This window comes from Pezoporus wallicus, unplaced genomic scaffold (genome assembly GCF_028554395.1).
Source record: "Pezoporus wallicus isolate ANWC-B61680 ecotype Strahan unplaced genomic scaffold, APGP_CSIRO_Pwel_v1 contig_1876, whole genome shotgun sequence".
NCBI lineage: Eukaryota > Metazoa > Chordata > Aves > Psittaciformes > Psittacidae > Pezoporus > Pezoporus wallicus.
In genome coordinates, this window is record NW_026638337.1 from 2,023,828 (window position 1) to 2,035,943 (window position 12,116).

At 41.6% G+C, this 12,116-nt stretch overlaps 1 protein-coding gene across 7 annotated transcripts in view; it reads right to left on the reverse strand.

Annotated features, from left to right (window-relative positions):
• Nucleotides 1-293: 293 nt before the first annotated feature.
• Nucleotides 294-12,116, reverse strand: part of STARD13 (StAR related lipid transfer domain containing 13) — a 295,099-nt gene continuing 283,276 nt past the window's right edge. For all 7 annotated transcript variants that reach the window (XM_057410424.1, XM_057410423.1, XM_057410425.1 and 4 more), the window contains 6 exons: nucleotides 8,590-8,797; nucleotides 7,637-7,751; nucleotides 6,685-6,906; nucleotides 4,538-4,755; nucleotides 1,133-1,309; nucleotides 294-758 (listed from right to left, as the gene is read on the reverse strand). In XM_057410424.1, the coding sequence (XP_057266407.1) occupies nucleotides 641-758; nucleotides 1,133-1,309; nucleotides 4,538-4,755; nucleotides 6,685-6,906; nucleotides 7,637-7,751; nucleotides 8,590-8,797 (1,058 nt within the window). In that variant the 3' untranslated portion in view covers nucleotides 294-640. The remainder of the gene's footprint in view (nucleotides 759-1,132; nucleotides 1,310-4,537; nucleotides 4,756-6,684; nucleotides 6,907-7,636; nucleotides 7,752-8,589; nucleotides 8,798-12,116) is intronic.

The window sequence follows — 12,116 nt, forward strand, 5'->3', positions numbered from 1 at the left end:
TAACCTCCTACTTCCTTAGTTCTTTTAATTCTTCCTACATCTATTTCTAGGTACCTTCTTACAGCATACACAAACACGCAACGTATTTGAGAACAGGCGTTTCTGTTATCACACGGATTATGCCTGGTAGTCCTGTGATAATAGCAAACACAGCTTATGCAGCAGTGACACACTAAGAAACAAGTGACAGATTCACTTAAGGTCCAACTTATGTAAGTGATTTGCACTAAGTTATATACAAAATAATTAATTTATACATATACATATATATAGATATAATATAGATAAATATATACACACTGTACATATTTTATTTACAATTAAAATATGCTTCTTAGAAGCCTTTAAATACCAGAGTTATGTGACACACAAGTAATGGCAATAGTCTGATTTTAAAGTACTAATGATAGAAGCTCTCTGAAGAAATGTTTACTTCAATAATAGAAATTAATATAGAAGGGACGCGGCGGGGGGAGGTGAAGCCTCCAGAATAAAAGAACTTTCCTACAAAATTCCTCTTTTGGCTTTGTACAGACCCAGGTCTGGTCAGATTTCTGCAGCTTAAATAAGACCTTTGCTTTCAGTATTCCTGTTCCTGCCAGTCCCCGATTTATGCTCACATGCTCCCAAGAACACTCCCTCAGATTTTTGTTTCTGGTCCCTCGGCAATCAGAGGCTGAAATGAGTTTCTTATCCTGGCAACTTCTGCTGCACACAGATGTCCAAAGCCTTTGTTGTACCACTCTGGGGAATGTCCTCTGAAGAAATGGAAACAGAATTATTGAGAAACTCAAACACTCAAGAAATATGCCCACAGGAACAGGCTTGCCATGCTTCCTACTCCCCGCTGCCAGTGGTAATGGTGGGAACTTTACATACTTGTCACTGTAAGTGTACTATGAAGTTCTCCCTTGCAGTAATCAAATAAGCAGATTTTATTGCTGTGTCACATTGTTACAGCTGTAGATGCTGAACAGAGAAAAGAGCTTGGTGGATAGAAAAGACTGCAGAAAGACTCCAAAACAGCAAAGCTACATTGACCACGTGCTCTGTTCCCCACACCTCCCATCCCTGAGCTGGCAGATTTTGCCCTGCTGAATGGACATGTGCTTTTTGCAGGTGGGATACTTACTTTAGGTCAATTCTGCAGATGTGTGTTAGCCTAGCTTTTCCTGAGCCACATGGCTCTATCAAGTACTGAGAGTCCATCACAATGGCTCGCACAGCTCCCATAGGAGGAGCCTCTTCATGCTCCACAGAGATGGCAACCAGCATGCACATCCCCTTTGGCAAATCTGTCCTCCATGTCCTGCAGCAACACATTCAAGACAGAATCACTTTAGTAATGGAACTTTTGGGCACAAAAGTAAGAACCAGAATGAAAGTTACAGTTTACTTCCTGCCTATCCTTGTTGTGCATGCAGTGCCACTGGACTGTCTAGGAGTCCCCAGCAGAGTTTCGTGTTTCCAAGCTGGGAGTCTGACCATTATGTGAATGGCAACCTGTCTGTTGCTGCAGACTCCAGGTGGAGAAGTTTTGCTTCTCCACATGAGCATTTTGCAACCATTATGTCTTAGAGGGCTTTCTACAGACAGAAGTTTTGGAAAGTAGATAAAAGTGAGCATAAGGCATCCGGCAAAGGCTTAAATGTTGCACTGTACTTATGCAGACTTACAAACAAATATGGTTTAGCACAGCAGAAATCCTCTCTACAACTCACTTCTGAAACTCCCACAACATGTTTCAAGGGCACCTGAATTAAAAATCAAGATGTCTTAATTTTTTCCTTCTTCCAAATTTCTAGCCTTACATACTGCAGAAGTTTTCCACCAAGTTCAGGAGACCTAGGCTGCAATAGAATCATAAATCAACAAGGTTGGAAAAGACTTTTAAGATCATCAAATCCAACCTTTACCCCAAGACTGCCAAGTCCACCACTAAACCATGTCACTGAGGGACTCGTCTACACAGCTTCTGAACACTTTCAGGGGTGGTGACTCCACCACTTCCTTGGGCAGCCTGTTCCAATGCCTGACCACCGTTTTGGTAAAGAATTTTTTCCTAATACCTAGTCCAATCCTCTGGTGGTGCATTTTTCAGTTGTTCTGTAAGCATTCTCTACATATTCTGCTGTCTCATATTTTTGTCATCTGTCTCAAGCCTGACAGGATAGGTCTATGCTTTCCTATGCTGTGGGAAGAAACAAGAAATTCACACTGTGCTGCTGTGTAATCTGCATCACCTTGCCATGGACTCTCTGAGACGGGGATTAATGCTACCTTGGGAATATCATGTTTTAGTAGGTAAGCTGCTTTCAAGAACTGTTGAAGTTTGGACTTCAGCAGATAATTTTAACATTCTGCATTTTTCATACATTAAACTGAGCTGTACTCAAGAAGGAAGATATTTCTTCTGAAACTTCAGAAGCTTTTACATGTGTCTGTGCATTAATAAAAACTATAAGCTATCTTGGCAGATGAAACACATGGAAAGTAGAAAAATCACTCCTCAGCTCTACTGTGAAATGCTGAACCATCTACTGTGAATGCCTGCACAGGGCTTAGATGTGACTGTATTATTTTGGTAACCAGGCAGCACTTACTTGAGCCATTTATGAAGTGGAAAATTGTAACCCAGACACTGCAGAAGACTTATGATTCCTATTCCTGGTTATACAGATTTAAGCCAGTTTCTACTTCTCTATTTTACAGTAGTAAAAACAGGCATGGTACTTAACTCAGATTGATGCCATGATACTTAATGTACATTAAACATCTGAGGAATCTTTAATGAAAAGCAATGCCTCTGCAGGGCAGCTAAGAGGTGTGTCAGATCCCAGGCATATGAAACATTGCCCCTGTCCTCTTACCATTAGTATTCTTAAGGGAGCCTAATCCCCTTGTTATGACTATAGAATTGAAAGAATAAAACAACAACTAAATTTATCCTCTTGCATCCAGAACTTTGATTGGGAAGGAGAAAATTGCTGTCTGTTAAAATATATTTATTCATGTCCCCAGAGGTGCATTGTAATTTCACTGCCCACTTCCCACCAATCATGAGGTATCAAACTGACTGCGATATTGTTGTCAAACCTTGCTGTAAACTTAATGATATAAATCAAAAGAGATAAACAACAGAATCTGACAGATCTGCCTGACAGCTGTTTTTAGCCTTTAAAAACCCACCAGGATCCTGTTTTATGATATGTATTTCAGTCCTTGGGGGTCATTCTGCCTGGGTTAGTGAAAAGAATGAGAACTCGATGGCAAGATTTTTCTTTAAGTGATGTGACTGCACAGCAGGTCTTTAAAGAACACAAACCACCATGAAACCTAATAGTGTGAACTAAGTGGCAAATAAGAGGACAGAATTACGGTCATCAAAACCTCCTCACCGGTGCCAGACAATCTTCTCAGTGTTATGTGGAGAGCCAAATTTATCATTGATTTAAGTCAATAATATTATATAAGAATATTAACTATAAAATAATTTAGTCTAGTATACTGTGGGAAGGCAAAGGAAATAAAGCAATGGGAGGACTGGTGTTTTAACATTACAAAGAACTTGCAGAAAACATTTTTAAAATCTTTCCCTAAGAGTGCCAATAATTCTTCCCTTATACTGACAATATCTGCATGCTGTCATTCTCTAAGAGAACAGAGATGTTCATAAAAGGGAGGTACTATCATAATTACAAATCATAAATACTGCTTTGTATTTCTTTGCCGCATCCCTTTAATCAAAGAAAGCAGAGACAAGGAACAGGAATGCACAAATCCTGAAATAAATAACTGCAGAACTGACCCTGTAAGTGAAATATGTCAGCAGCTCCACAATAGCTCCAAGCAAGCAAAGGGCCAGGATTTCAAAGGCAGAAGGTGCAAAAGAGGATTTTTTTTGGTCTGTTCTGTACAGGCAGACAGAGAACAGCAGAACTGGGACTGAAATTGGAGTACTGGTACACAACTACACATTTGAGAGATGTGATCCCCTGGAATACAGTCAGAATACATATCTTCTGCCTTTTTTTGTTCATTTCCACATTAGTATTTTTATGGGTTACCATTTCTTGGTCTATGAAGACTCCAACTGCAAATCAAAAATAACAACATACATAGACACCGAATAGCCACCTTAGCTTACAAAGGTCACTATCTTCTCTACTAAACATTTGGCTCTTCTACATCAGACATTCCCCAGGGAATGGCAAAAGCAGTGTAAAAACCAATTGGGTTCTATTTGGTCTGTTTTGACAATAAAGCTAGGAGAGAACAGCAGCTATTATCAGACATCTGTTCTAAGGAAGAAATGATATTTATGGCCTCAGGAGTATGTGCTGCTCAAATTACATCAGAGGAAAGGTCAGCATGCTCTAGGTGAACAATTCTAATTCAGTTTGAGAAATAAACACTGCTGTCCAGAAGTAGAGTTCTCGAAGCACCATTACACAGATGCAAAAGCTGGGATAAGACTGCATCTTCCTTGCATGCACTGCAGGAAGCAAAGGTACTGAAGAACTGTCCTTTAGCTCACCTTAGAACAACAAAGTCTCGAACGGGATGAGGAGCCATGCTATTCAAAATGTACTGGTAAACTTCTGTCTGCTTGTCCAGGCTCTCAACCACCTTCCACTGCAAGAAGTCCTCATCCCAGAGGTGACGTTCTCTCAGCACTCTGTTCAGAACAACTGATGGGGGGGCTTCAACTTCCACTGAGGCTTTCCAAAGCCTTAGTGGGTTCCCATCCCCAACCTGGAGTAAAGCAAGAAAGAATATAAACCCCCATGAATGATATGCCTATGGTCAGCAGAGGATAACTGAGGACAAAGTCTTGATATGGGTGTCTGACTGAAGCTTATTAACATGCCTATTTCCCTGCTAATCATTACTATTATTGCTATTGCTGCTGCTTTACTGTATGTGAAAACATCTGCATACTAGTCCTGGATGGAAAACTGAAGCCAGATTTCTGCTTTCACACCAGTGTATACCAGAAACAGTTCCCATAGTACCAGTGGGTTGCTGTATTATTTCTTGTGTGCCATTTTTTCAACCCCAAGCATGCCAAGTTAATACAGAAAATGTATGTAGAAGTAAAAAAGAAATGACTGAAACCTTGGGCTGGAGTAAAGCTACCACCTTGGGCAATCTGATGCACTAGTTGGGACTGAGGATCCATTAACCCTCCTGGTAAATTGATGGAAGAGCAGAACACACGCTGATTCGGTTTTGTGTCAGGTACACAGATGTTTGCTCCTCAAAACAGCTGCAAGGGAGATATTGGGAAAATGCCTTTCAAAGACGTAACCCACAAACTGCTTGCTAATTCTTCCTAGCTCATGGTTCCTGTTACTTGTTGTACCTTCACAGCACACAGGAACGGGAACACAAAGTGCTGGGCTATGAAGGAGGTGAATATCCTAAATTCCACACAAAGAGCTTTTCTGCATGGTTTTAGAGGTCAGATTTCAGGCAGCAAACAAGTTAACTGTAATCATTAGATCTTGCAAGCCCTGATTTTCCAACCCCTCCCTACCGTAGCATCCTCATGTATCAATGTGAGTGCTCTCATATCAATCTAGTACTCCAGAAACCTCCAGAGCCTCCCACAGGCCCAGGATTGTGTCCCTAGAAACCCACCTTGCACCTCAAATTATTTTGTTGTTACAATTCCTACTCCCCAAAGCTCCCAGTTCCCCAGTCCCCCTGCCCCAGAGCCCGAGGGGTCCCCAATCCCTTCTGTATTCTCACATGCCAGACCTCTGCATGCCCCTATTCACTCCCTCCCCTTTCTCACATCCTAGTCTCACCTGAGCCCTGCTACTCCCTCCCCAGGCTCCTCTGCAGTCCCTCACTGGAGGCATCACTCACAGAAGCTGGCTACAAACCAGCGTAACTGCAATTTCTTTGCCTTAACAGAGGGGTTGCATTACCCAAACGGGTAATTCTGCCTCCTGCCCCCTCACCATCTAGATCATACACTTTTTCCAGTGTTCTTCCCCATAGTAACTAGAATCACCCACCCCAGTCTATCCCCTCCTTTCACTAGCTGCTGCTGTTTTGCAGATCTTTGTTTTGCCGTTGCATTTCTATTAGCCCTGAACTCCACTGTCTGCAGGGACCCTGCAGCACTCTCCTGATTGCAGTGGTCTGGCTTCCCCTGCAGAAGTGATGGAGCCAGGAACAACTTCAGAAATTTTCATAAAAGTTGCAGATAACAAAAACCCACTGGAAACATGGATAAGAGGATCAGGGATAAAACTGGTCATGTGGCTGGCCTGGCTAAGTAAAGCAGTGGAGAGCCTGAAGAGCTTTTTTAATACGTATGCTCTGCTGTGTTCTCCATACTCCTGGCAAACAACAGGAGATAGCCAAAGAGCTTACCCAGGCAATGTTATCTGTTGTTTAAAGTCTCAGCTTGTTCTCTGGTTGTATTATGTGCTGTATCACTTTAACCATTTTGGAGACTTCAGCTTGATTTGTGTGCCTTTTCCTGGAATCTCATACTTGAATCACTTATCTTACATTTTAAATTGCTTTTGGTAGTCCTTTTAAAAAAATCCTGTGCCTCACCAGACAGAAGGGTATGTATTTAGCCATGCGACAAGTCAGGGTGTCGTGTAGCTAGGATGTATTTTGCTTTGGTTTCTTTACTGCTTCTTCCATGTCTCCCCAAATTACCTTTTTGTAGGCAAGATCTGTGTTCTCTATACTGGAACATGTGACCCATCCTTTGAATTTCTCTTTTGCTTCTTTTTGGAGATTCTGCATGAGATTTTCTAGGTACGTCTGATAGTTCCCTCCTTCCTCATCCACTTGTTTCCCAAGCTCGTCCAGGGTGGGAGAATGTACTTCTGCATCTACATAGGAGTTTCGGGACTGGGTGACCATCTCATGTGGGACCTGTGCCACAGAAGGGAGGGAAAACACACAGGGAAGTTCTTACACTGAGAACTTCTCCTTAAGGCAATGTGTTTAAAGGATAATGCACCATTCAGCGTCCAACTGCAGTAAGCTATGACCTATAAAATGGATACCTATTTGTGTTTGCTTCTTATGCAAGATGAGAAAACAAAGCAGTATAAAGAAACAGTCCATGGCTTAGAACAGCAGTACTCATGCAGAACCATATTAGACTGTTCAGCTGTATGTCAATACACCCATGTTACTCCTTTAGACACCATAAATTTTATCCTGTGCTTCTGGAGAAGGGAGATACGAGTATTATCTCTCCTCCACCTACAGTGCAAGTAGGTGCAGGAATGACTGCATCTCCCTATGTGATTTTATTACATGACACAGAAATAAAGTGTATCAGCTCTTCCTTTTGAGACAAATAAGTTTCAATTAAGATGTTAAAGCATAATAATAAAATTAAATATTAAATCAGCAGATTTTGAATTTAGACTAAAAATTCCTAAAACTGCCACCCTGCATTTTCAATAGCTATGTCTTTGAAGGGAATAGTCAGAAATGAGATAAATAAACTTTAGATGAAGCAAGTTTACAAATAAGAGAGGCACCATCAATCTCTGAGCTAGTACAAGACAGAAAATGTAAGCATAAACATAAATACTTCAAAGGATGCTGCATTATGTGGCCATGAATAATGCCGTTTGAGTCTCCCACTCACCTCAAAAAGTTTGTTGCATTCCATTATCATGTGAGCAAGTCCCTGAGTAGCTGCCAGGTTTTCACTGAGGTCCTTCTGATCTGGCTTCCCTGTTGCATATTTTTTCTGTATGACTCTGTAATTGAATTCAGTGTCTCAGGTAAAAAGAGCTGTATCTTTTTATTATGAAAGCAAACACCAGCAGGATGTTCATAACATCAGTGAGAAAAGCCTATCTTTAGTTTTCATTTATCACAGATTGCTCGGACTTTTTAAAGGAAAAATGTTTACCTAAAATATTATTGAGCTAAAGGTAAAAGCAGGGAAGGTTATGCATGTCCTACATTAGGTGCTGTACATTTTGAAATGGATTTCTAAAAGACATGATGTACACTGGTTTACATTGTTACTGCTTAAAGTGCTTGCTCTGACACTGGTTATACATGTTACTCTGATACTGGTTATACATGCCCTGTTCAGTCTTCACTCACCATGTTACATGCCATCTTGATGTTGCCTGAAAAAAATTCTATTTCCCCAGGTGGCAGAACATAGCCAGAAAATGCAGAGTGTAAGATCACTCACTGAAAATCTATATATCAAAATCCTTTAAAATATGGTCAGTCTTTGGCTTCAACCAGAGCAAAATAAGGCCCTTTCCCTTCACAGAAGCCAACAGTACTCATGCAAAACTCACTAGCACCCCACTGACACTCTGCATGGAACGCAGGCACTGCATATCCACAACAGACAGCCAGAAATGCCTGCAGGCTTGTGAAAACATGTTCCGTGCATGTACAAGTGTGCTTCTGGCTCTGAAGCATAGGCTTTCCCCTCTCACTGAAGCCAAGCCCTGTGTAACGTGCTGGAAAGCAGATGCTTTGGAAAATGTTATCCTGCATACCCTGAGAAACACTGGAAGCATCACTTTGTGGTAAGGATATAACTATTAATAGCATTGAGAAGAAACTTACCTTGGTGAGCTTTCTTTCTTCACTATATTGAGGTGGAAGAGGGAAGGGGCCAGACAAACAGCTATGTTCATAGGAGTCATCTGGTTCTCCTCCACAGAGGTGACATCGCTCAGGAAGCATAGCAGAGTCTGCAGAACCTCCCGGTTCTCATCAGACATCAGCATGATGGCTGCCTGCACTGCTTGCAGACGCTGCTCCTTGGGGACGTCTGGGAAAAAGCAAGCGATGTTCAGTGGGTCAATTGTAAGATCAGATAGGGATCCAGCAACAAGACAGAATTAGCACAGGCATTCACACTCTGGGAATGGCTCTCTGAAGAGGCAGATGACAAGGGACCAAGGGGCAAAGATGAGATGGTTGCTGCAAGGCCATGGTACTTGCTCCTCTCCTCCATCAAGCATAGTTCAGCTAGCCAGCGCATGACATTTATCTGTTCATTTGAGAGGCTGTTCTCCTAAAAAGAGACTGAACTTCATTTAAAGTTTATGAAGGGAGAGCAGTACTCAGTGCTGCTATGGTATTTTTCAAGTTCTTTTTGCCCCTGGGAAGACAGTTCAAAAGTCTTCACGAAAATACTTCTACTTGTGTCCTAAACCATAAAAGAGTTTAATGAAAGTAATGGATATGCTTAAATAGCACTTCAGACAGATCCATTTCTAAAACTACCATAAGTTTTCTCAGTTTAGACTTGGAGCCGTCCTCTGGGTATTACATATGCTCTATATAATTGAACAGAAAAAGAACAAAAGCAGATTTACAGTAGAGGGAACAGCCAGCTTTTAAGCTCTGCCTGCTAGCCTTGTACAAGCACTTTATTTTAAAAGCTTTCAGACATGAATGACAAACTGAACACAGTCCAGTGCTTCCAATTTTCTAGAAGTGACAAGGCCAGGTCTTTCCGAGAAGTCAGAGGAGCCCTTGTTAAATCCATGCAACATGTCTTTTCTCCCCACATAATCTCTGGTACTTCCTCACCTGCACTGTGTAGTAGTGGGCCTGATGCATAGAGAAGACTTCAAGTCATAGATAAACATTAGGCAACTGAGAGTTTTAGGGAAATGGAAAATGTTTCAGCAATGCTATGCCACATAGATTGCTACATGATTCACTTCCTCCCCAAGCCTCTGTGTTACAGCAAATCAAGCCATTCTGGTTATGTAAAAAGATCTTTAGTGCACCCCAGAAGATCAGAAATCCTTTGCCAATATACCGAGAGAGGAAAAATCCTTCCTAACTTCACATTAATAATTATTTAAACTGGATGAAAAGGAAGAAAAACTCCCACCTACAGATTTATTTAATTGGAGACATTACGAAAGACAATTGGTATCCCAGCAATTTTCGACATTTTTCTTTCTGTGAAAGGAGTTTTGTCAGTACTGTCTAAACCAGAAAAATATGTTTGTTGTTGGTTGCATGGAAAAAACCTCACTACTAATTCTTAATCTAAACATTTGTCTCCAGTGTCTAAAGAGCTCATCTTTTCCTGTTCCCATGTTGGATTAAAGAGACTCATCCTCAAGTCTACCTGAAATATTTTAAACTACTGGTACAGTTGAAGAAAATCTTTCCTGGCAGCTTCCCCCCACCACAATCAGTGTAAAAAGAGTTCTTCAGACTTCCTACTGCAGTACCACATAGGACTACAGTCCGCCTGTGCCACTATTTACATCTTTCTGTCAGCTGGTAGTGATGTTTCACCCTTTCACCGTTCAGCCTCATGGCTGTTGTGAATTCGAATGCCAGGCTCCCGAGTCAGACCTGGGGAGCTCCCCACCACCAGTGACATTGAGATCTGCCACATCTCTCTTCCTTTGGCAAGGTGGTAGTTTACTTGCAGTCTCTCCTGTGCCAAGATAGGACATTTCAAATTTTCATCAAACAATAGTCTGAAAGTCATTTGTTTCCAAGGACATGTAGAACATGTCCTTCTAGTGGGCAATCCTCTCCTTGGCCTCTTCACTACAGAAACAATTGTGATTGCCATTTTATTATCGCTAAGTGTTGCTGTTGCTTTTCTGAAAAAGCTTATCAATGTATGCATAGACAGCCAAGAACTGCAACTTGTAATCAGGAAAGAAGAGGGGGAAATGATGTTCCAGGACTAGGTGCCAAATGTTCACTTCTGTCCCAAGATGTCATATATGACCAAGTCCACTGAACTTATTTGCAGTGCTGCCTCTCACATGCAGGATCACAGCATTTCTCTACCAGCTGCAAGACACTGTTATGTTAAATACATTAGTGACTACGTGCCATAAGAGAGATTTTTACAGTAAAGGAAGGCAACAGAAGTAACATAAATTCCCTAGCACTGGGATTATGCAGTGTTTAAAAATGGCTTTCTATTGTTTTGGCAGATGAAAGTGCCAGTCTGCAAGTGAAGTGTCTAGTCTGCAAGTGAAGACTAGACACACTTCTCTTTAGTGCATCCAATTATTTGGCTTAGGCTGGCTGGGTATGCTGTTCTGTATCTGAGAGAGCACTGGCTGACTGACCTTCATAATGGACACTGTCAGGAAAAATTCTAATTCCTCTGGCCTCTCAGTATTTTCCTCACTGTTTATTTCTCTCAAGTCTGGAGAAAAGATACACAGTAATTTCCTGATTTACAGGGATTTTCATCATTCTGATACATTTGAGCTGCAGTTCTTGCTGAAAGCTGCTTATACCAAAATGAAGAAATCCACTGGCTTTTTTATTTTCTCTGTGAGATCCTTATATAAAAGCTAAATGAAAACAGCTTTTTGCTTGCATGTAGGCATTACTGACAATAATGAAAAGGTAAATAATCGAAAGTCACGGCAAGTAAAAGGACTGCAAAGGCACATGTTCTTATGGTCAAATAACAATTCTCCATGCCCAGAAGTCTCACTTATATTGAGATGCCTGCATGTCTGCTGCCCAGAAAGATGGTAGATGTGCCATCCGCAGAGACACTCAAGGCCAGGCTGGATGTGGTTATGGGCAACCTGATCTAGTTGATGATGTCCCTGCTCATTACAGGGGGGTTGGACTAGATGAGCTCTGAAGGTCCCTTCCAACCCAAAATGGTCTGAGATTCTATGAAATGGGCCCACAGTTCAAAGAAATCTGTCAAAAACATAAGTCTTTGCATTTTTTATGTCATACAATCATAGAATAGTTAGGGCTGAAAAGAATCTTAAGATCATCAACTTCCAACACCCATGTCATGGGCACAGAAACCTCACACTAAACCATGTCAGCCAAGGCTCCACCCAACCTGGCCTTGAACATTGCCAGGGATGGAGCATTCACAACCTCCCTGGGCAACCCATTCCAACCCATGCCTCACCACCCTCACAGGAAAGAATTCCTTCCTTATATCCAGTCTAAACTTCCTCTGTTTTAAGTCTGAACCCATTACTCCTTGTCCTATCACTACAGTCCCTAATGAAGAGTCCCTCCCCAGCAGCCCTATAGGCCCCCTTCAGATACTGGAACGCTGCTATAAGGTCTCCACGCAGCCTTCTCTTCTCCAGGCTGAACAGCCCCAACTTTCTCAG